At 45.0% G+C, this 21,220-nt stretch overlaps 1 protein-coding gene across 2 annotated transcripts in view; it reads left to right on the top strand.

Annotated features, from left to right (window-relative positions):
* Positions 1-21,220, top strand: part of SEC24C (SEC24 homolog C, COPII coat complex component) — a 76,909-nt gene that overhangs the window by 21,460 nt on the left and 34,229 nt on the right. The window contains exons 3-8 of one of the 2 annotated variants that reach the window (XM_024218740.3): positions 1,759-1,900; positions 4,568-4,743; positions 6,345-6,806; positions 10,918-11,048; positions 13,483-13,551; positions 15,448-15,559. In XM_024218740.3, coding sequence (XP_024074508.2) covers positions 1,759-1,900; positions 4,568-4,743; positions 6,345-6,806; positions 10,918-11,048; positions 13,483-13,551; positions 15,448-15,559 — 1,092 coding nt within the window. The remainder of the gene's footprint in view (positions 1-1,758; positions 1,901-4,567; positions 4,744-6,344; positions 6,807-10,917; positions 11,049-13,482; positions 13,552-15,447; positions 15,560-21,220) is intronic. The other variant, XM_024218741.3, reaches the window with a different exon arrangement.

Consider the following 21,220-nt stretch of genomic DNA (forward strand, 5'->3'; position numbering starts at 1 on the left):
GCGTTGATGTATTTGCAAGAGACTCTGAGTTCTGTCAACAAAGTTAAATCACCTTTGAACATTTAATTCACGTGTTTATGCATTTTAAACTATGCTAACATTAGAGCAGTCTCACTATCCCCTTCTAGGAATCAGTCTAGATATGCTTTTCAGATGCATGGGATAGACCCACGGTAAGGTTGTATCCCACAATTCCTAATAGTTTTGCAAGGAGGCTGTTTCATTATGGGAAGGAGACCCCAAAAATGCCTTAAAGTTTCTTAAATGAAATTAAGTACCAATAGTCACCCATCTCAAAAAAAAGATATAGCAGAAATAGAAGGGGCTCAAATGAGCAATTCAAACGATTAGAGGTCTGGAGGGACTTCTGTTTGGGAAGAAAAGATAAAGTGTTAGGACTGTTTAGTTTAGAGAGGAGACAAATGAGATGTGACTTATTGGAGGTATATAAAAAACGAATGGTATAAAGTAAATTTAAATGTCCCCTTGTTCTTGGTATTGTGAGGCAAGGCAAATAGGGCATTCAGTGAGATTTTGGCAATTAATTTAAAACTTATAAAGGGAAAAACTTGTTCACATAAGGCATAATTAGCTCATATAACTTATTCCATGCTATCTCTGAGGCCAGGTGCATAGTAAATTAAAATAAGACCATGCTTATATAGGCAGAATAAAATGTATGAATATAAGCCCCTCTTGATTGTGTGCAAAAAACCAACTTCCTGGGATTGAAAAATAGCTTCCCCTATGGCAGTTTATTTCATAACTCCATTATGGGGATACTAGCAGCATACTATGAAATATCTGGTGCTGGCCACTGTCGGGATACCACTAATGGTCCGATCTGATATAGCAATTTTATGTTTTAAGTCATCTGCATCTAGTCATATGTATAATAATACAAATACATATTTTTTATGGCTAGTTGTCTTGATTGTGCTACTAAGTATCCATAAGTATGTTTGTCAATGTGATCATACCAAATCTATGCTTGTGCATTCTGTTTTGGAAGTAGACACTGCAAGCACTTCTTGGGCATTGCCCTATGTGCTGGGGGACTGATAAGGAAGACAGGCTTAATTTCGCTGCACAATTATGTCCACACTGCAACTGAAACAGTTTGATCTAACAAATATGAGACTAAGTCTGTTAACCACTATTCACAGTTTCCAAAAACTTCAATTTAGACATGTTGTTCCCAGTTATATTACAAAAAATATAGTGCCAGGAAACAATTTTGTAAATGGTTTCAGCAAATGCTTTTCATCTGCCAGTGCGTACGGGGAAAGTGACCCAATGTTGACATAAGGTCCCACCTGACCACTTCCCTTTCTTGGGTTTGAAAATAATTTAGCCACTAGCATAAAGGGGGTCACACCACTGTTACTGAAAGGATGATGGACATTTGGGCCTTGTCTTTAGCTGACTCTTTGGTCAATGCTACCACTGGTGAACTTCCACTGCTGAGACTTAACCGAATATCATCTAGACCTCTTCTGAGTGGAGGTAGACAACACTGTGGCTAAAAGTGCTGGCAGCCTGTTCATGCTAGGGCTTTCACTGTTGCTATAAATGGAGCTGCACTGATGCTTCAGCAATGGTGAAAGGTCAGTGTAGATACTGCCTTTGTTCACAAATCATTAATCTCCTCTTGCATACGGATTCTTGTTTCCCTTAGTTTTGTGGGTACCTGGTCAGTGCTGGTAGATTTCTGTGAGGTAATCTATGCAATTAATATTTCTCTCTGTGTATCCCTAGGTACATTAAGAGCTCCCCCTACATCTGGAGCGCCCCTACCAACCTCTGGTGCACCTGTTCCTGCTGGCCAGCCAGTGTATAGTCAGTTTGGGCAAGGAGATGTGCAGAATGGGATTGCAACTTCAGCAGTCCAGATGCAAAGGTACTTATGAGAAGAGCAAGTCATAGGAAAGGCTTTGGACACCTTAAATCTATCAAGCTACTAGAGCACAATACTACTTTCCTCCCGCCCTGCCCCCCCCCCCCCCCCAAAGAAGGGCAAAAATACTTATGGTCTCTTACCTTGTGCTTTAGGTAGCAAAGAGATTTTGAAGTGGCTTCAGATTTTTTTTTTTTTGTCTTACTGCCACTTGTGAAACAATGTAAAAGGGAAAGGAATATAATCAAAATATCAGTGAAACTCAATGAGCAGACTTCTCAGAGGTTCTGAGCATACCCAGTTTCTTTGGCATCAGTGTGGCCGGGGAGTTCTCAGCCACTTTGAAAATCAGGCTAGAAACCCCCCCCCCCTTTTTTTTTAATTCCTTTAGAATAATATCTCATGAGCTTGAAACTGTAATGTTACTTCCTGAAACATTCTGCTCTTGTTAGCTATGTCAGAGTTGCTCATGAGCGCAGGGCTGTTGTCTTTGGGTTTTTTAGGTGAGAACATTGACACCTGGGTGCAGACCATATTTAAAGAATTTAATGTGCTTAAAATACAGGTGAGTAGGAAGGAGTCCAAACTTTGAATCAATCAGATTTGAGTCACGGAGCTTTATGGAGTAACTCTCTCTTCCCTCCCTCCTCCCCCACCCCTTTATTTTATTAAGCCAGTGGTCTCCAACCTTTTTATGCCCAAGATCACTTTTTGAATTTAAGGGCAATCCAGGATCTATCCTGCCCCTTCCCCAAGGCCCTGCTCACTGCATTTCCCTCCACACCCCCTCCCCGTTGCTTGCTCGCTCTTCCCCACCCTCACTCACTTTCACCAGGCTGGGGCAGGGTGTTGGGGTTCGGGAGGGTGTGCGGGCTCTGGGTTGGGGCAGAGGGGTTTGCAGTGTGAGAGGGGGCTCCAAGCTGAGCCTGGGGCAGGGGATTGGGGTGCAGGAGGGGGTGAGGGGTGCAAGCTCTGGGAGGGAGTTTGGGTGCAGGAGGGGGGGTCTGGGCTGGGGCAGAGTGTTGGGGTGCAGGAGGAGGTGTGGGGTGCTGGCTCTGGGATGGGGCTCAGGGCTGGGGTGCAGGAGGGGGGTATGGGGTGCTGGTTCCGGGAGGGGGCTGGGGGCTAGGGTGTAGCCTCCCACAGGGCGGCACTTACTGCGGGTGGCTCCCGATCGGTGGCACAGCAAGGCTAAGGCAGGCTTCCTGCCTGCCCTGGCCCCGTGCTGCTCCCAGAAGGGGACAACACGCCCCTGGGGAGGGGGTTGGTGGCACGGTGCGCTGCACGATGCCCCTCTCTGCCGGCACTGCCCCCTCAGCTCCCATTGGTCACAGTTCCCTGTTCCCTGGCAACGGGAGCTGTGGGGACAGTGCTTCCGGGAGTGGTGTAGGGCCGAGCGTCAGCCCAGCTGCACTGCCGGAGATCGCGATTGACTGGGAGAGTCCCCAGGATCGACCAGTCGATGGCGATTGACCGGTTGGTGACCACTGTATTAAGCAATCATTTCTGCCACATTAAAACTGTTTATCTTTGGCTTTTATAACCTGTTTGTATTGTTTTTAAATCCTTCCTGTGTGGAAGGGGAATACGCTGCTTTGTGCAGGACCTAAAGTTAGTTGTTTTTTTTCCTAGGATGGATTTTAAGTATTGATCATAGGAAGAGTCTTCCCCTATTATAATGCAATAAGTATATGTAACATTTCACAGTAGGGAGAATTTGCTACACAGTCTGAATCTTTGCATCTGGAAAGCTTCTAGAAAGACCTAAGTGGTAGACATAGACACTACAGTACAGTGGACACAGTGGTTATCAGTAGTTACTATTAATCTGTTCAAAAACTTCCCCTCAAAAATCTTAGGTTGTAGTAATCATATACCATCAGGCGTTTTAAGACTCTAATACTCTGTTCAGTTTCTGTATGTTTATATTCTTACAGTAGCATTAATTTCTGTCTTAGCTCGAGCTCATCATCCTTCTGTTTGAAACTTCACTGTCTGCATCCTTGTGGGAGTAACTTTTTAAATATCCCTTCTGGCTTCTTTGTGTCCCTTTGGAATTCAGAGGATTCTCCATCCAAGGGCCCCTCTGTCATGCCAGTAGGTTTTAGAGGATGGCTGGGCATGGATCCTTTTTGGAGTCGGACATCATTTCTTTTAATTGGCTGTAATAGTCTCCATTGATTGACACTAAGCACTTCCTTTTTCCACTCGCCCTCCAGAATGGCTGATCCACCCTAGCTTGACAGCTCTTCCAGCCTCAAACTAACTGGGGGGTGAGACTGAGAAGTACAAGGCAGGTATCCCAGTTGGCAGTGCAGAGCACTGCTACTATGCCACTACACTGCAGCAATACTTCTAGGACAGTGCTGTGCCTAACATGGGAAAAAACAAAAGCACAGTGTTTGGTGAGGTGAATCTATAAGAGTCTTTATATTGCAAGAAACACTGGATTTTTGATAGCAGAATTGTTACAGAATATTAAAGGATGTGCAGAAACTAATTGTACTTCAGACTTCATGTACTGCTTAGTTCTCAGGGTTTTGTGAGAACTTGAAACCAAGGTGTGTGTTGGAACAGTCAAACAGTTTGTAAAGCATGGAAAACTGTAATTCCTCACATAACAGGGCACTCTTAATAACATTTGTATTCTTTCCTTCTCTCCCCTCACAGGCCCTCTGCATCTCAGCCATTCATACCAGGCACTGCACCCACACCTGTTAGCCAACCAGCTACCTTCCAGCAATATGGCCCTCCCCCAACCAGTGCGCAGCAACTGACCAATCACATGGCAGGAATGCAGATAGGCAGTTCAACCTCTGCTCCTCCCCCAGCTGGACTGGGCTATGGTGAGTTATTTTGGCACATAGGGTTGTGTACGTATAATTATTTTCTCTCTGTGTTCGTATTTTGGTAGTGGAGCCATTTTTGTATGGCAGTGACCCTCTTCCAATAAGAGATGGTGTTTTCTGGACATTGAGTGTCATGGTAGTATACAGGTAGATCTTATAGTGATAGGAAGTTACTTGAGAAAGCTTAGCACTGAGCCTGTTACATGTGGTGATCCTGGGAATGGATTGCAGGAACTGAGAAAGAAAAGTGTAACTGGTTCTACTGTTCAGCTGCACTAGCTGCATGTGAACTACAGAAATAGACCATTTTCTCAGCCAGCTGTTGCAGATTCTACATACTTTGATGCTGGGCAGGAGCCTGGTCTAAAAAAGTAGGGGGGGGAAAGCCTGTTGGAGCTACCAAAGGGACAGAGCACTGAACCTGTGTGAACAATAAGTGGATGAAAGACTGTATTATCCTGCACTGAAGGGTTTCATGGGGCTTTGTAAACTAAATTAACATCAGAAGACTTCTACAGAAGAAAACGCTGAACCTGAGCATCCTTTTTTCTCTTGTCATTCCTGCTACTGTAATTGGCAAGACATTGCCTTTATACAGAAGGTTGGAAATTGCAGTGAAACTAGGTCTTCTCTGTGTGTAAACATTTTTATTGCACTTGAATTGTTTTAGTTAACACAATTAATTTTGCTAAGCCTATTCTGTACTATAGCGTAATCACACTTCCTATTTTTAGGAGAAAAACAAGTGGGATTTAAGTATACAAATTCTACTGTACACACTTAGGGTAAAATCTTTCTCAAATTTCCCACTATAAATAGTATGATGTAATTACCTCTAGTTAGTAACATATTTTGGTACACAGAAAAAAGACAGGAAATTTGCATTAAGGATATCATCTGTCTTGCATTGTTAGGCTTTGTCTACACTAGCACTTTTGTTGGTAAAAATTTTGTCGGTCAGGGCTCTGAAAAAAACACCCCCTGACCGACATAAGTTTCACTAACAAAAGTGCTGGTGTGGACAGCGCTATGTCAGCAGGAGAGGCTCTCCTGCCGACATAGCTAACACCGCTTGTTAGGAGTGGGTTAATTATGCTGGTAGGAGAGCTCTCTCCTGCTGGCAAAGAACGGCTACATGGGAGACTTTACAGCAGTACAGCTGTGCCGCTGTAAGGCCCGTTATGTAGACGTAGCCTTACAAGGAGAAGGATCAATGATAGGAGATAAAGTGCATTGTAGCTTTTCAATCTGGCTTTGCCCACTGCATAATGGCCTTCACATTAATGAAAAGACTCACAATGTTAAACAGCACGAAATGAATTACAAATGTTCCTGGAATCAAAGATCATTGGGAGGTGGGGGGAGGCGTGATCGTGATTCAGGAACTCTTTTTAGGAACTTCATCTTCCTCAACCTCTCCGACCCTAGTTTCAGAAGGGCTTTCATTGAAGGTTTTTGTCTGGATTTAGGAGCAGAGTGTAGTTTGAGGTAGAGATCAAGGTAGGTTAGAGGGCGTGGATTTGGTTTGTGCTCTCTTAACTCAGGTGTTTTTTGTCTTTGTGAAAGCAAATAATGGCAATAACTTTTCTGCTCATCAGGTCCCCCAACATCCGTTCCTCCAGCCTCAGGAAGCTTTACTGCAACAGGATCTGGTCTCTACACATCTTACTCTTCAAGCCAAGGACCCCCTCCTGTTACCATGACCCATGGATTGCCTCCTACCAGCCTGTCTCAGGGTCTTTCCCTGGCGCAACCTGCTTTTTCTGGTCCACCACTGTCAGCCCAGCGCCTCCCTCAAGCCCCTGGTTTTGTCCCACCTCCCTGCTCCACAGGGATTGGACCTTCCAGTTACCCTCCTACCACTGGGGCCCCAAGACCTTCAACAATGCAAGGCTCACAGTTACCTGGACAGGCTCTAACTGGATTACCAACATCCCAGCCTAATCATGTGTCCTCACCACCACCTCATCCATCCATGTCAGGGCCTGCAATGACTGGCCTTCAGGGACCACCTCCTCCCACACATCCTTCCCAGTCAGGATACCAAATGCAGCAGAATGGTAAGTCATCCCATTGCACCTTCTATACTTGATGTAAGATAATGTCCAGTCTGAGCGAACCAGTGGTATTGGTTACTGAGTTGCAGTCATCCAGGACTGTGGCAGTAATTGAAGGAATTACTGTCCTCTTGAAGGAAGAGAATGTCTTTCTTCCAAATGCATTAGGTACATACAAGGCAGGATCTTCGGTGAGCTTAAACACAAAAAGGAAACTTACAAGAAGTGGAAACTTGGACAGATGACTAGGGAGGAGTATAAACATATTGCTCGAACATGCAGGGGTATAATCAGGAAGGCCAAAGCACAATTGGAGTTGCAGCTAGCAAGGGATGTGAAGGGTAACAAGAAGGGATTCTACAGGTATGTTAGCAAGATGATGATCAGGGAAAGTGTGGGACCCTTACTGAATGCGAGAGGCAACCTCATGACAGGTAATGTGGAAAAAGCTGAAGTACTCACTGCTTTTTTTGCCTCAATCTTTGCAGACAAGGTCAGTTCTCAGACTGCTGCACTGGGCAGCACAGTATAGGGAGGAGGTGAGCAGCCCTCAGTGGTGAAAGAACAGGTTAAGGACTATTTAGAAAAGCTGGACATGCATAAGTCCATGGGTCCAGCTTAATGAATCCAAGGGTGCTGAGGGAATTGGCTGATATGATTGCAGAGCCACTGGCCATTATCTTTGAAAACCCGTGGCAACTGGGGGAGGTCCCCACGATTTGAAAAAGGCAGACATAGTGCCTATCTTTTAAAAAGAGAAGGGAACTACAGACCAGTTAGCCTTACCTCAGTTCCTGGAAAATTCATGGAGCAGGTCCTCAAGGAATCCATTTTGAAGCACTTGGAGGAGAGGAAGGTGATCAGGAACAGTCAACATGGATTCACCATGGACAAGTCATGGCTGACCAACCTGATTGCCTTCTATGATGAGATAACTGGCTCTGTGGATATGGGGAAAGCAGTGGATGTGATATATCTTGACTTTAGCAAAGATTTTGGTACAGTCTCCCACAGTATTCTTGCCAGCAAGTTAAAAAAGTATGGATTGGATGAGGTGGATAGAAAGCTGGCTAGATCGTCGGGCTCAATGGGTAGTGATTAATGGCTCAGTGTTTAGTTGGCAGCTGGTATCAAGCAGAGTGCCCCTGCGGTCTGTCCTGGGGCCGGTTCTGTGTAATATCTTCATTAATGATCTGGATGATGGGGTGGATTTGCACCCTCAGCAAGTTCATGGATGACACTAAGCTGTGGAGAGAGGTAGATATGATGGAGGGTAGGGGTCGGGTCCAGAGTCACCTAGACAAATTGGAGGATTGGGCCAAAAGAAATCTGATGAGCTTCAACGAGGACAATGCAGAATCTTTCACTTAGGACAGAAGAATCCCATGCACTGCTACAGGCTGGGGACTGACTGGCTAAGCAGCAGTTCTACAGAAAAGGACCTGGGGATTACAGTGGACGAGAAGTTGGATGTGAGTCAACAGTGTGCCCTTGTTGCCAAGAAGGCTAATGGCATATTGGGCTGCATTAGTAGTAGCGTTGCCAGCAGATTGAAGGAAGTGATTATTCCCCTCTATTCGGCACTGGTGAGGCCCCATCTGGAGTATTGTGTCCAGTTTTGGGCCCCCCACTACAGAAAGGATGTGGACAAATTGGAGAGAGTCCAGCAGAGGGCAACAAAAATGATTAGGAGGCTGGGGCACATGACTTACGAGGAGAGGCTGAGGGAACTGGGCTTATTTAGTCTGCAGAAGAGAAGAGTGAGGTGGGATTTGATAGCAGCCTTCAAGTATCTGAAGGGGGGTTCCAAAGAGGATGGAGCTAGGCTGTTCTCAGTGATGGCAGATGACAGAACAAGGAGCAATGGTCTCAAGTTGCAGTGAGGGAGGTCAAGGTTGGATATTAGGAAACACTGTTTCACCAGGAGGGTGGTGAAGCACTGGAATGGGTTACCTAGGGAGGTGGTGGAATCTCCATCCTTGGAGGTTTTTAAGGCCGCCTTGACAAAACCCTGGCTGGGATGATTTAGTTGGGGTTGGTCCTGCTTTGAGCGGGGGTTAGACTAGATGACCTCCTCAGGTCTCTTCCAACCCTAATCTTCTATGATTTTATGATCTTTCTGCACTGCAGGAGAGTATGGATTCATTGTCTGAGTTTTAGGTGCAAGAGTGGTCTGGTTCCTGATTTGTGTCTGTTGGTCTCTTGGCTGCATTTTTTTAACTAGAGTGTTCCCTGTAGCTTGTTCAGAGTTTAGAGGAGAGTCCTGAGATCACCCCTGGTGGATATATCCCTAATGGAGATTTAGTGTTTACTCCATGCTTCTTGGTCAATGTAGGTGCTAACTGGGTTAAACTGAATTAGAAAAAATTTATTCTGGCTTGCATTGGTACAAAAGAATTGCTTACTGTTTAGCACCATATGTTTGCATTGTTCTTTACAAGAATAAAATATGGTCCCCTGCCCTGAAGAGTTTTTCCAATTCAAATTAAATATCTTGTGCTTTGGTTGGTAAAGTTGACATTTGCTTTCTCCTATATTCAGAAGTAGGGAATTTACAAAAATTAAATATCGGTGCTTGGGGATTAAAATGCGCACACCCTGCATGTTTATGGAAAGGTTTGTAACATGTTGAGAATGGATTTCTACTTTCCCACCTTCTATTACTTCCTTCTTCCATCTCCTTGTGCCTTGATTTGTCTGCCTTGGTGAACTAAAGAGCAGTAAATTTAGAACTAATGAAAAGAAGTATTTAAACATAAGATCTACAGTTCTCATCCTGTTATGTTGCCTGCTGTTGATCACTGCATTGTAGAGTGGTATAGTTGCTGATCATGGGTTTTAGAGCGAGGCGCGCCTGAGTTCTAACCCTGACTGAAGTTCTCTCTGTGATCAGGTTACTTTATCCCTTTGAATTTGTTTCTCCCTTTGAAGTACTCTTCTTCATTGCAGGGGTATTGAGGATGAATTCATTAATATCTATTACATGTTCTGCTGAATGATTGTGACCCTTAATGTTGATAACTAGCTGCAAGGATCAGGAAGACGTTCCCTGCAGCATTTTACAATCTGCTAGGTGAATTATTGGCCATGTCACTTAGGCTATGTCTACACTAGTGAGCTTACAGCGGGCACAGCTGTACTGATGCAGCTGTGCTGCTGTAAGATTGCTCGTGTAACCACTCTATGCCGGCGGGAGAGAGCTCTCCCGTCGACATAATAAAACCACCCCCAATGAGCTGCGGTAGCTATGTCAGCGGGTGAAGCTCGCCCGCTGACATAGCGCTGTACACGCTACCACTTATGCTGGTGAAACATGTCATTCAGGGGGGTAGTTTTTTCCAGATTCCTGACTGACATAAATTTTGCCAACATAAGTGGTAGTGTAGACATGGCCTAAGTATTTAAGAACACTGCTGGGCAGAACTATCCGTTTTGTAAGAGAATAGTGGCAGGTACATAGCTATCTACCTATATACTGCCTTCTGTGTCTTTTGCAGCTGATACAACCATGTACCACCCCAGGCATTTCCATTAATAAAGTGTAAAGCAAGGTGAAATAAATACATGCAATTTAAAAACTAAACAAATTAGAATATCAGAGTTTTAATCTGTGCTAATCTCAGGCAACACAAAAGCTGTCTGACACGTTTCTGTCAGTATTTCTTTATTTTGTTGGTGCAGTATGGGGTACTGGACTGCTTCGGTCATAATCTATATTAGCCAGATCTGCAGCATAGCCTGTGTTTTCACAGAGGCTTTAATGCAGATCTAACCCATTAAGGGAGTAGGTAAAGGACCAGTTCTTCCCATTTCTGAAACAGATTCCAACAATAGATTACTTAAATCACTATTAAATCTGGACTACTCTGCTAGAGAGATTACAACTGAAGAATTTTGATAAATCTCTTTGATTCTAATTACTTGAAGGGCAGGTAGCTGTCCATTTTTGGATTAAGATGGCTAGAAAAACTGGTTAAGAAAGGAAGTGTTTAGTATTATTTGTATTAAAGTAGCTCCAGGGAGCCCTAGCCACAGACCCAGGACCCTGTTGTGCAAGGCTCTGTACAAATACAGAACAATTAGATATGCTTTCATTTTGTTGTCTCTTTTTCAGGTTCCTTTGGACAGGTTAGAGGCCCACAACCAAACTATGGCGGCGCTTATCCAGGAACACCAAATTACGGGAGTCAACCTGCACCACCTCCCCCGCCAAAACGCTTGGATCCGGACTCCATTCCTAGCCCTGTAAGTTAATTCAGTTCTGACCAACATGAACTTCCCCATAAAACATCTTCGTATAAATCAAACTGACGGATGCCAAAAACAGGTCCCAATGCTCTATCTGTTGACTTTGTTCTTCATACTTCTGCCCGTGAACGGAGGTTCTGAGAATATAACCTCTGGTTTACCAGAAGCAGTATTGTCTAGTGATTAGAGCATGGAACTGGGTGTAGGACATCTGAGTTCTGTTCCCAACTCTGTCCTTGATTCCGTGTGGTCTTGAACACATTACTGAGCCTCTCTCTCCCTTTTTCTCTCTGTAAAAATGGGATACTTACCTGCCTCAGACGGTCATTGAGAAAAGAATTTGTATTCTGTTTGTAAAGAATATTGGGACCTTGGATGGAAGCTGCTATATAAGTACAGTTTTGCTACTGCTCATTAGCCCTATGGCATTGGAAATTCTGAATTTATAGCACTAATTTTCAGGGTGCTGCTTTGTTCCATGTTAGCATGTGGGAAGGGGAGAATTCCTCAGAAGCAACCTTCATCCCCTCTCTTGAGGACTCTGGTTAGACTACGAGCTTGTTAACCCAAAAGCAGAAGTATGGGGGTATTTCAAGTGAACATTGATTTATCAAAGTAGTACATATTGTCACTCCCCCTGAACAGAATTTGATTGTTGTGTGCTGATGTTTGTTAGTGGCTCTTTGAAAGGGCCTACATCTGCAGGTTTAGGCACAACACGTGACCTGCCTTACAAGTGATCAAATGTCCTGTGGGAATTGTCACCTGAATTCTGAAAATCTCCCACTTCACTGATAGAACAAAATAAGTTCCATGTCTCAGTCCGAAACAGTTGACTGACTGACGCAGGTCCCAAAACTGCATTAATTCTATCTGACACAGAGATTACCCAGCTTCTAAGAGGGATATAAACAATTGAGTTAGAAACCAATGATGGTTCAATTTGAGGAGGCCTGAAGAGCTTGTTTATAGTATGGTGGGCCATTTGTTATAAGTGTACTGGTACGCAATCATGACAGAAACTGATTGAATACATAACACCATAGCAGTTAATCCAGCTCTGCTGATATTTTGCTTATTTAAGGTATGGGCCATAAGTGTGTCGTCTTTCCTGTTCCTCTAGATGTAACTTCAAAGCAGCTAGTTAACTCTGTTGCCAAGAGCATTCTATGCAGAATCGTGAGACACTAGTAGTTGAAGGATGAGCTATTTCTCAAATTTTAATCCTCTACAGAGGGGAGGTTCCAAAAAGCAGGCAGGGGACTGATTTCAGAGTGGTAGCCGGGTTAGTCTGTATCAGAAAAAACGAGGAGTCCTTGTGGCACCTTAGAGACTAACAAATTTATTTGGGCATAAGCTTTCGTGGGCTAAAACCTACTTCATCAGATGCATGGAGTGGAAAATACAGTAGGGAGGTATAAATACACAGCATATGAAAAGATGGGAGTTGCCTTACCAAGTGGGGGGGTCAGTGCTAACGAGCCAATTCAATTAAAGTGGAAGTGGCCTATTCTCAACAGTTGACAAGAAGGGGTGGAAATCATTTTTGTAGTGCTAATGAGGCCAATGTAATCAAGGTGGCCCATTTCAAACAGTTGACAAAAACGTGAGAGTATCAGCAGGGGGAAATTAGTTTTTGTAGTGACCCATCCACTCCCAGTCTTTATTCAAGCCTAATTTGATGGTGTCCAGTTTGCAAATTAATTCCAGTTCTGCAGTTTCTCGTTGGAGTCTGTTTTTGAAGTTTTTTTGTTGAACAAGCAACAGTGTGAAATGGCAGTCCATCATAATTCCTACCACTAGCCTCTTAGGCTCATCCTCCACTCCTCCTGATTCTGCTGAGTTGGTGTTTCCAAAGACCACAATTGCTTCTGATGCTGACAAACTTTTTCAGGGCAATGGTTTTAGTCACTACTTTAATTTTATACCTGCCTTTAATCTGGCTTCATGTTACCACCTGATCTAACTAATGGTATTGAAGTCCTAGGCTCTTCTGGTTTTTGATTCGATGTTTGTGTGTGTTTTAGGACTTGCTTTTTGGAAGGAATGGGGGCATTTTAATACCTTTGCTTGCTTCTCTCCTCTTTCACTAAATTAAATCTCAAGAAACTTGCATCAAGTGCCTCCATTGCAGCATGCTCTCAAAGCGTAAATCCCCAAATTCTAGCAAAACAGGCATGTGAGCCATTGTCTCTGCCAACATAATGTTCAGAACCCAAGAACAGTTCAATGGCAAGACAGATTCTGGGATAACTGTGTAGTATGGAAGCAGATGTGTTCTTTTCCTCTTGTTGCATGATTGTACAAATGAATATATCTAACTCCAGTGCTATAAATTTTGGCAGAGAGAAGTAACACTGTTACTTTTTGTTTTATTACTCTTTGTTTTTCTTTTTGTGGCACTCTGTTACTTAAAAAAAAAAAAAAAAAGCAACTCAGTGAGCTGCCACCCCAGCAGAAACCCAGGCACAGAATAGACCCAGATGCAATTCCTAGCCCAGTAAGTGCGGTGTCTGTCTTCTGTCATCTGTGTGTTGGTGACCACCTGTGCATGTTTGCAGCATAAGCTTCACCTTACTAACCCTTCAGTGTTAATCGTTTATCCTTCTTTTCCATCCCTTTCTGCTTACCTCATCAAAATGAATAAAATAAACACCACATGGGGACTGGTCATTCAATCACTTCCTATGTCATGAAATAAGGGGCAATAGAAAGTGGACAGCAGTTTGGAAGCAGATTATGAAGAATGTCTCCCCTCCACATTGTCTGACTTTTAAAAGCAAAATACCTACCTATATCAGATTCCAATTGGAACATCTATAACACGAAAAATGCAGTATGAGTAGTTACACATACTCTTTCTGCATACCATATGCATTACAAGTACACACAGTTTGTTCCTTAGTGGAAGTCTTTTCTACCTGTGTAAATTGAATTTGGTTACTGTTTATTCTTGAGCAGTGTTTGATGCACTGTCTCGCTTTTGAAGTAACTGTTCTGTTTTGACATTAATTCCTCGTCTGAATCCCTTAGCAGACTTCCTCTGAGGCATATGGAGCTATAAACATTCTTTCATTATCTGTGATCCTACACCACTGTTAAAAATTAAAATGTTAAATTTTTAAATTAGAAATGTGCCTTGAGAATCTTTTTAAAATGAAAAGTATCTACCTTTGGATTGGAGGAAAATGGTGGATTAAATTTTCTATTACCCCAATATCATTTTTGCTTTACTGGTGATTGGTTAAAGTTGGTCACATGACTCATATCTAATCAGTGATGACACCAACTTCAGTTAATCTGTAGAGTTTTGAGAAGATTTTTCCTGGAATGGTCACAGTCTGATTCTGTGGTTGAACATTCCACTTGCACAATTTAGAACATGTACTGTATAAGGGTAACAAGAACTCTGCTGTATAACACTCTGCATATTAAAATAGGTTGCAAATTGAGGGATATAATTTGGGGGAAATGGATCGTTCAGTAGGATCAGTGCTAGATTAATGCTTAAACTGGATTTGGCATAGGTACTGAAAAGGTAGTTGCGAGGGCTAAATCTTTCTAGACTAAACTCTCCCATTCTGTGGCAGAGTTGGATTAAAAGTATCCACTGAAAAGTGCTGTTGAACTTCATAATGCATAATCTCTAATTAGACGTATTCTTTTAAACAAGTTTATCACGGTAACTAGTGGATTTAACACTGTTACCATCCTGTCGAGCTCAGCTTGAATGATCTGTAACAGTCTGAGTTGCAGACTGGCCTCGGTCCCAAAAGCTCAAAGTATGAACTAGAGTGAGCACTATGTAGAAGGAATTTGATCACTTCTGAGTTTTCAGATTACTTTAGGTCAGAGTCTAATCACATATACAGTGGAACAGCTTCACTTTGTGAAAATACCGGGAACTTAACAGCTCAGAAAGAAAAAGCAGGCAAAAAAGGCAGTGCAAGCTGAAAGATATTTGGAATCTATAACAAAGCTGCCAGAGAGATCTGGCTGTGACTGTAGTTGCAACAGAGTATACTGGGGAGCAGTAAAGAGCAGAATACTGTTAGAAATTATTTTCTTGGGCCAAATTTTGCTTTAAGTGAGTCCAGATCTTAAAATGTAAAATATGCCAATCTTCAAAATAATTAAAACTGGGAAGGGGGGTTAAAATATGTTGGGTTTTTGTTGTTGAAATAAACCCATCTCTTGTCTTACTCCCAATTTGTAAACAATAAGAGCTGACTGCTTGGTAAAGTTTAAACTAGGTCTAGGCATCTCAATTCTTAGAGATAGTAATGTTTGTCCCAATCCCTGTCTGACTGCTTTGTAACTGCAGATTCTATGTTCCCCCACCCGTGTCTTCATGAAATGGAGCCTGCTGTGGCTAACATGCTGCTTTCCATTCTAGATCCAAGTAATTGAAGATGACAGAAATAACCGTGGATCAGAGCCATTCATCACTGGAGTTAGAGGGCAGGTCCCACCCCTCGTTACTACCAATTTTCTGGTGAAAGATCAAGGTAAAACACTGTTCACTCCCTCCGTAGGTCCTCCCCAAAAAAAGCACATTACCAGAGATCCATTTACATTATTATCAGACATTCTTAATGGAGAAGTCTGAAGAATGTTCCCTTTGTGGTGCAGGGGCCAATGCACTAGCTTTTTACCAATAGAGGCCTGAGTTCAAATTCTGTTTCAGGTCACAAGTGAAATGAGTATAGCCCTAACTTGGACTCCATTGGATGTTTTGTCCACCTAGAACTAATCAACCAGTAAAAACAATTGACACTTCTTTGGGGAAGGCATAAAAGCTAGCATAGCAAAGTGTGTTTAAAAAGCCAGAAAAAAACAGTTTTTCTTCAAGTGCCTGCTCATGTCAATTCCATTCTAGGTGTGCATGCGCCCACGTGTGCGGCCGTTGGAGATTTTTGCCTTAGTGGTATCTGTAGGGTCAGCTGTGGTGCCCTCTTGAGTGCTGCACTCATGCATCGGTATATTAGGCACCACCGGCCCTACGCCCTCCCAGTTCCTTCTTACCACCCATGGTGGTTAGTCAAAGCGCCTTTCCCTTGCGTAGCAAGGATTAGCAGTTCTTCTACTCCAGTCTTTAGGGCCTTGTAAATAGTTTGTTTACAGTAAGTAGTTAAGTAGTGTAGTTAGAGAGAGAGAGTCCCAGTGGCGACTTTGACCCAAGCAGGGCATGGCCCAGTCTCCAGGTTTTAAGCCCTGCTCTGACTGCAACAGGCCTATGCCTGTTAGTGACCCCCCATAGCAGCTGCCTCAAGGGCTTGGGGGAATCACATATGTGACGCATCTGTAAAAACTTTTGTCCCAGTTTGGGCCAACAGCCCACACTGGAGCCACATGGGGATCTGCCCCCCGCTCCCTCCCCTGATGGGGCCCCCGCTCGTTCCCCAAGAGATCCGCCACTGACTCCAGAAAGCAGTAGAAGACCCAGACTGGTGGCAGGGCCAATGCCTTCACAGGCTTTCCCAGTGCCCAGAGAGCAGAGGCCTCTACCAGTGTTGCCAGCACCACGTGTGTTGTGGGTCACGGCAAAGGCAAGGGCAAGCCTGCGGTAAAGACCCCTAAGAGGGTCGGCAACTGACGCTGGTCTCCGGAATCGAGACAGCGTTTTCCATCTCCACGTCCCAGGTCTCCGTCTTCTACAGGATGTCCTAGATCGCTGGCACTGCAGTCGCGGTCTCCGCCCTCTCAATGTGGGTTGCCAGAGGAAGGCACCGGTCATCGTACCGCCAGCACCGGTCATCCTCCCACTGGCTGTCTCCTCGGTACAGATCTCAGTCTCCTAGACCGTGGGAGCGGTCTGCGTTGCGGTACTGATCCCCCTGTCCCTGATCCACCTACTCGAGGCACTGGTCTCCCGCGGCGATGGTTAGCCGCCAGACGCAAGCTTCTACATCCTCTCTGTGGTCACCGGAAGGTGATTTCTCCAGTACGGAAAGGGAATTCAGCCCTTCACTGCGACAGCATCAGTGCAATTGGACACCTGAGGCTGCATTCACCTTCGTGATGCCGTCATGGCAGCGAGGCCGGTGGCTGGTGCAGTGGCCCTACTGGGGCGTGTGGGGCATGCCTGTGATGCCAATGCCTCCATCAATCCACTCCTCAGCCACCGCCTCAGAGCAGCAACCGGCGGCACCAAGCTCAGTGCAGATGGGAAACTCCAGGGCCAGGGTAGAGGAGCAAGCACCCACCCCAAAACCCTCTTTCCCGACGAGGAATGATTTCCTGGGGCCTCCCCTGGTAACCCAGTAGTCGTCGTCCTCCCCGGATCAGGTGATGGCCTGGTATACCCACCCCCATGGCTCATCAAGGACAGATCTTGGGAACTGGTGCAATGTTGCCTCGAGCTCATACATTCCACCTGCCCTGACCTGGGCCTGTTGGTAAACTAAAAGAATTCGACCATAGAGCCGGTGCAACTAATAGAGTTCATTGGGGCGGCTCTCAACTCCACTCGAGCCAGAGCCTTCCTTCTGGAGGCTCATTTTCAGGAACCATCACATAAATGTCAGGGAGCTTGAAGCGGTTTGCCTGGCCTGCCAGACGTTCCTGCCCCACCTGAAGGGCAGGGTGGTGCAGGTCCTGATAGACAATACCACTGCGATATATTACATCAACAGACAGGACTGAGCCAGGTCGTTGGCTCTTTACCAAGAAACTCTCCGCCTTTGGGACTTGTGTGCAGCATGCCATCCATCTGGTAGCCGCACATCTGCCTGAGGCCTGGAATGTGTTAGCAGATCGCCTCAGCAGAACCTTCTTGTCTTGCCACAAGTGGCTGCTCCATCCAGAGGTGGTCAGGCTGATCTTCCAGAAGTGGGGGACTCCCCAGGTGGACTTGTTCATGTCCCGTCAGAACAGGAAATGCCACGCGTTCTGCTCAGTCTGGGGAATGGGTAGAGGCTCCCTGTCAGACGCCTTTTTGCTCCCTGGTAGGGGGCTCTGAAGTATGCCTTCCCTTCAAGGGTCGAATACTGTTTGCTGGTAAGACTGACAAGTCACTCCTCTCATTGAAAGATTTGAGGACCACTCTCAGATCTTAGTGTTTATATACCTGCAACAAAACATAAACAACAAGGCAGGTATTATACATCACAGCGTCCCAGACAGGCCCCGTACACACAGCAACCGAGACAATACGATAACCAGAGACATAGGCAGAGACCGACCAGATGCAGATCAAACTTTTCCCAACCCACTACATCCCAACAATCAACATCTAAACAGCAGATTTGAATGTTTGGTCCAGGGCTTGACAAACCTCCCCCAACTCTTGCTGCCAGCACCACTTCCAACCAGCCAACCATCCTTTTACCAACTGTCTAATACCGTTCTATCCAACTTGGCGAACTATCACTTACAACAGATGAAGACTGGAAATCATCAAAATTGGCTATGCCATCCAGTTCCCCCTCCAGCCTTATCACCCGTCCTCCCTCCCCATCCCTCTTCAGGGATGCCTCACAAGCCCCTCCTGAGACTGGAAGAAGAACATCTCCTACACCTGCGGGTGCTAAAGCCAGTTTCGGTACATCAGAGGGAAGGGCTTCTGTTCCCACGTTTTTAACCAGAAGAAGTCTGGAGGGTGGTGTCACCCATCCTTGATCTCAGGAAGCTAAGCAAATTTGTCAGAACACACAATTCAGGATGGTTATGTTATCTACAATCATTCCAGCACTGGAACAAGGGGATTGATTTGTGGCCCTCGACCTTCAAGATGCATATTTTCACCTTGCTATACATCCAACGCACAGGAAATTTCTTCAATTCATACTGGGACAGAACTATTTCCAATATACAGTACTACCCTTTGGCCTTTCCACGGCCTCCTTGGTATTTTCCAAAGTCCTTGCTGTGGCAGCGACCGACCTTTGCAAGCACGGGGTCACAATATACCCCCTACTTAGACGATTGTCCAGCCAAGACTCTCACTTGGGAAGAAGACATCACAGTCGTGCAACAGACAGTGTCGCTCTTCACAAGTCTCAGTCTACTAATAAATGTCCAACAGTCCACACTAACGCCAGTTCAGAAACTGGACTTAATTGGCGCCCATCTAAATTCTCTAGAAGCAACAGCATCATTACCTCCTCAGAGATTTGCCCCTCTAATGAACCTCATCAATACCTTGGTGCACAGCCCACAGATATCCGCCAGAACCTGTCTCCAACTACAAGGTCACATAGTGACGACCGCATACGTGGTGAAACACAGCAGGCTGCAGGTGCACTGCTTGCAGGTTTGGCTCAAGACAGTGTACGCACCACACAAACGCAGTTTGAACAAACTTCTAAGCATGCCAGTAAAGGTCAAGGACTCGTTACAATGGTGGACTCACCCACGCAACATCTGCATAGGTGTCCCTTTCCTACAGCTTCCTCCCAAAATGATAATCACAACGGATACCTCTACTGGGATGGGGTGCCTGGTTAGGCAACCTCACAGTATAGATAAGATGGTCTCCTTCTAAATCAACACTCCACATCAATGTACTTGAATTGCTCGCAGTTTGCAATGCCTGTCCACGTTTCATGACTCTGATTAAAAACAGAAACATACAGATTGTGATGGACAATGTGGCCTGCATGTTCCACATAAGCAAACAGGGAGGAACTGAGGTCACACTCCCTATGTACGGAGGCCATAAAGCTCTGGACATGGTGCATCCAACACAGCATCACCATATCAGCCTCCTACCTCCTGGAGTCTCAGAAGGTCACAGCTGACACATTAAGTCGAAGGTTCTCGAACGATCAGTAGTGGAAAATCAACACCTGTGTGATCCAGAGCATTTTTCAACTATGGTTGCTAGACTTATTCGCCACAAAACAGAACAGCAAATGCCCAAATTTTTGCTACAGAGCGGGTCTGGGGCCAGGATCCAGAGGCGGTGCATTTTTCATCCTATGGGATACATCCTTCCTGTATGCTATCCCTCCTACCCCATTGCTGTCCAGTGTCTTGCATAAGATCAGAATCAATTAAGCCAAAATCATTCTGATAGTACCCGCATGGCCCAGGCAAACCTAGTACCCATACTGCAACAGATGTCATCATGCCCCCACGTCTTCTCCTGCTTCTTCCAAATCTCCTTTCTCAGGAAGCGGGTCAGACTCTGCATCCAAACTTGGAGTCAATCCATCTCAGAGCCTGGCTCCTCAGTGGTTCCAAGGCGAGGAGATAACTTGTTCTGAGGATGTTGAAGACCTCTTGCTAAACAACAGAGACAGCCCGTTACACGAGTTATGTACCTCCATAAATGAAAGAGATTCCACACGAGGTACCTAAACAAACAAATTGATGCCATCACCTCTACCATATCATTGGTCCTGGACTACATGCTTTACCTTAAGAAATCTGGCCTTTTAATGAGTTCAATACAAGCACATCTGGCTGGCATTACAACATCCTATGGCAAAGTGGACAGTGTTTCAGCCTTTGCTCACCCAATTACCAAAAGTTTTCTCCAGGGAGTATGCAACCTCTACCCAGATCCCAGAGCGCCAGCGCCCCTATGGGACCTCATCTTAGTGATTTGATCCCTCACAACTGCCCTATTCGAACCTTTGGCTATGTGTTCTCTACTACACCTTTCCATAAAAGTGGCCTTTCTAGTTGCCATCATGTCTGCGAGATGTGTGGGAGAAATGTTCCAGAGGCAAACCCATATCTAATCAGAGACTTTCCAGATGGATTTCAGATTGCATCCAGCTCTGTTACCGGCAATATGACCTACAACCCCGCTCACGGGTTAGAACACACTCCACAAGATCTGTAGCCAAATCAATAGCCGTCCTGAACAACATGCCTATTACCGACATATGGAGCTTTGACATCACCTCACACATTCAAACAACACTACGTTATTGATCAGGTCTCAGCAACTGACACGCGGCTGGGACACGCCTATTCAGAATGTCTATTCAGAATTCACACCAAATCCCTCCTGCCACCAAGGGGCACTGCTATACAGTTACCTAAAGCAGAGCACCCACAGGGACATCACTCGAAGAAGAGAGGGTTACTCACCTTGTGCAGTGAATGAGGTTCTTTGAGATGTGTCCCTCTGTGGATGGTCCACTACCCTCTCTTCTCCCCTCTACTTCGGAGTTATCAATACTCTGTGGTAGAGAAGGAACTGAGATGGGGGAAGC

The sequence above is a fragment of the Terrapene carolina genome, unplaced genomic scaffold (genome assembly GCF_002925995.2).
Source record: "Terrapene carolina triunguis isolate 2854851 unplaced genomic scaffold, T_m_triunguis-2.0 Scaffold310, whole genome shotgun sequence".
NCBI lineage: Eukaryota > Metazoa > Chordata > Testudines > Emydidae > Terrapene > Terrapene triunguis.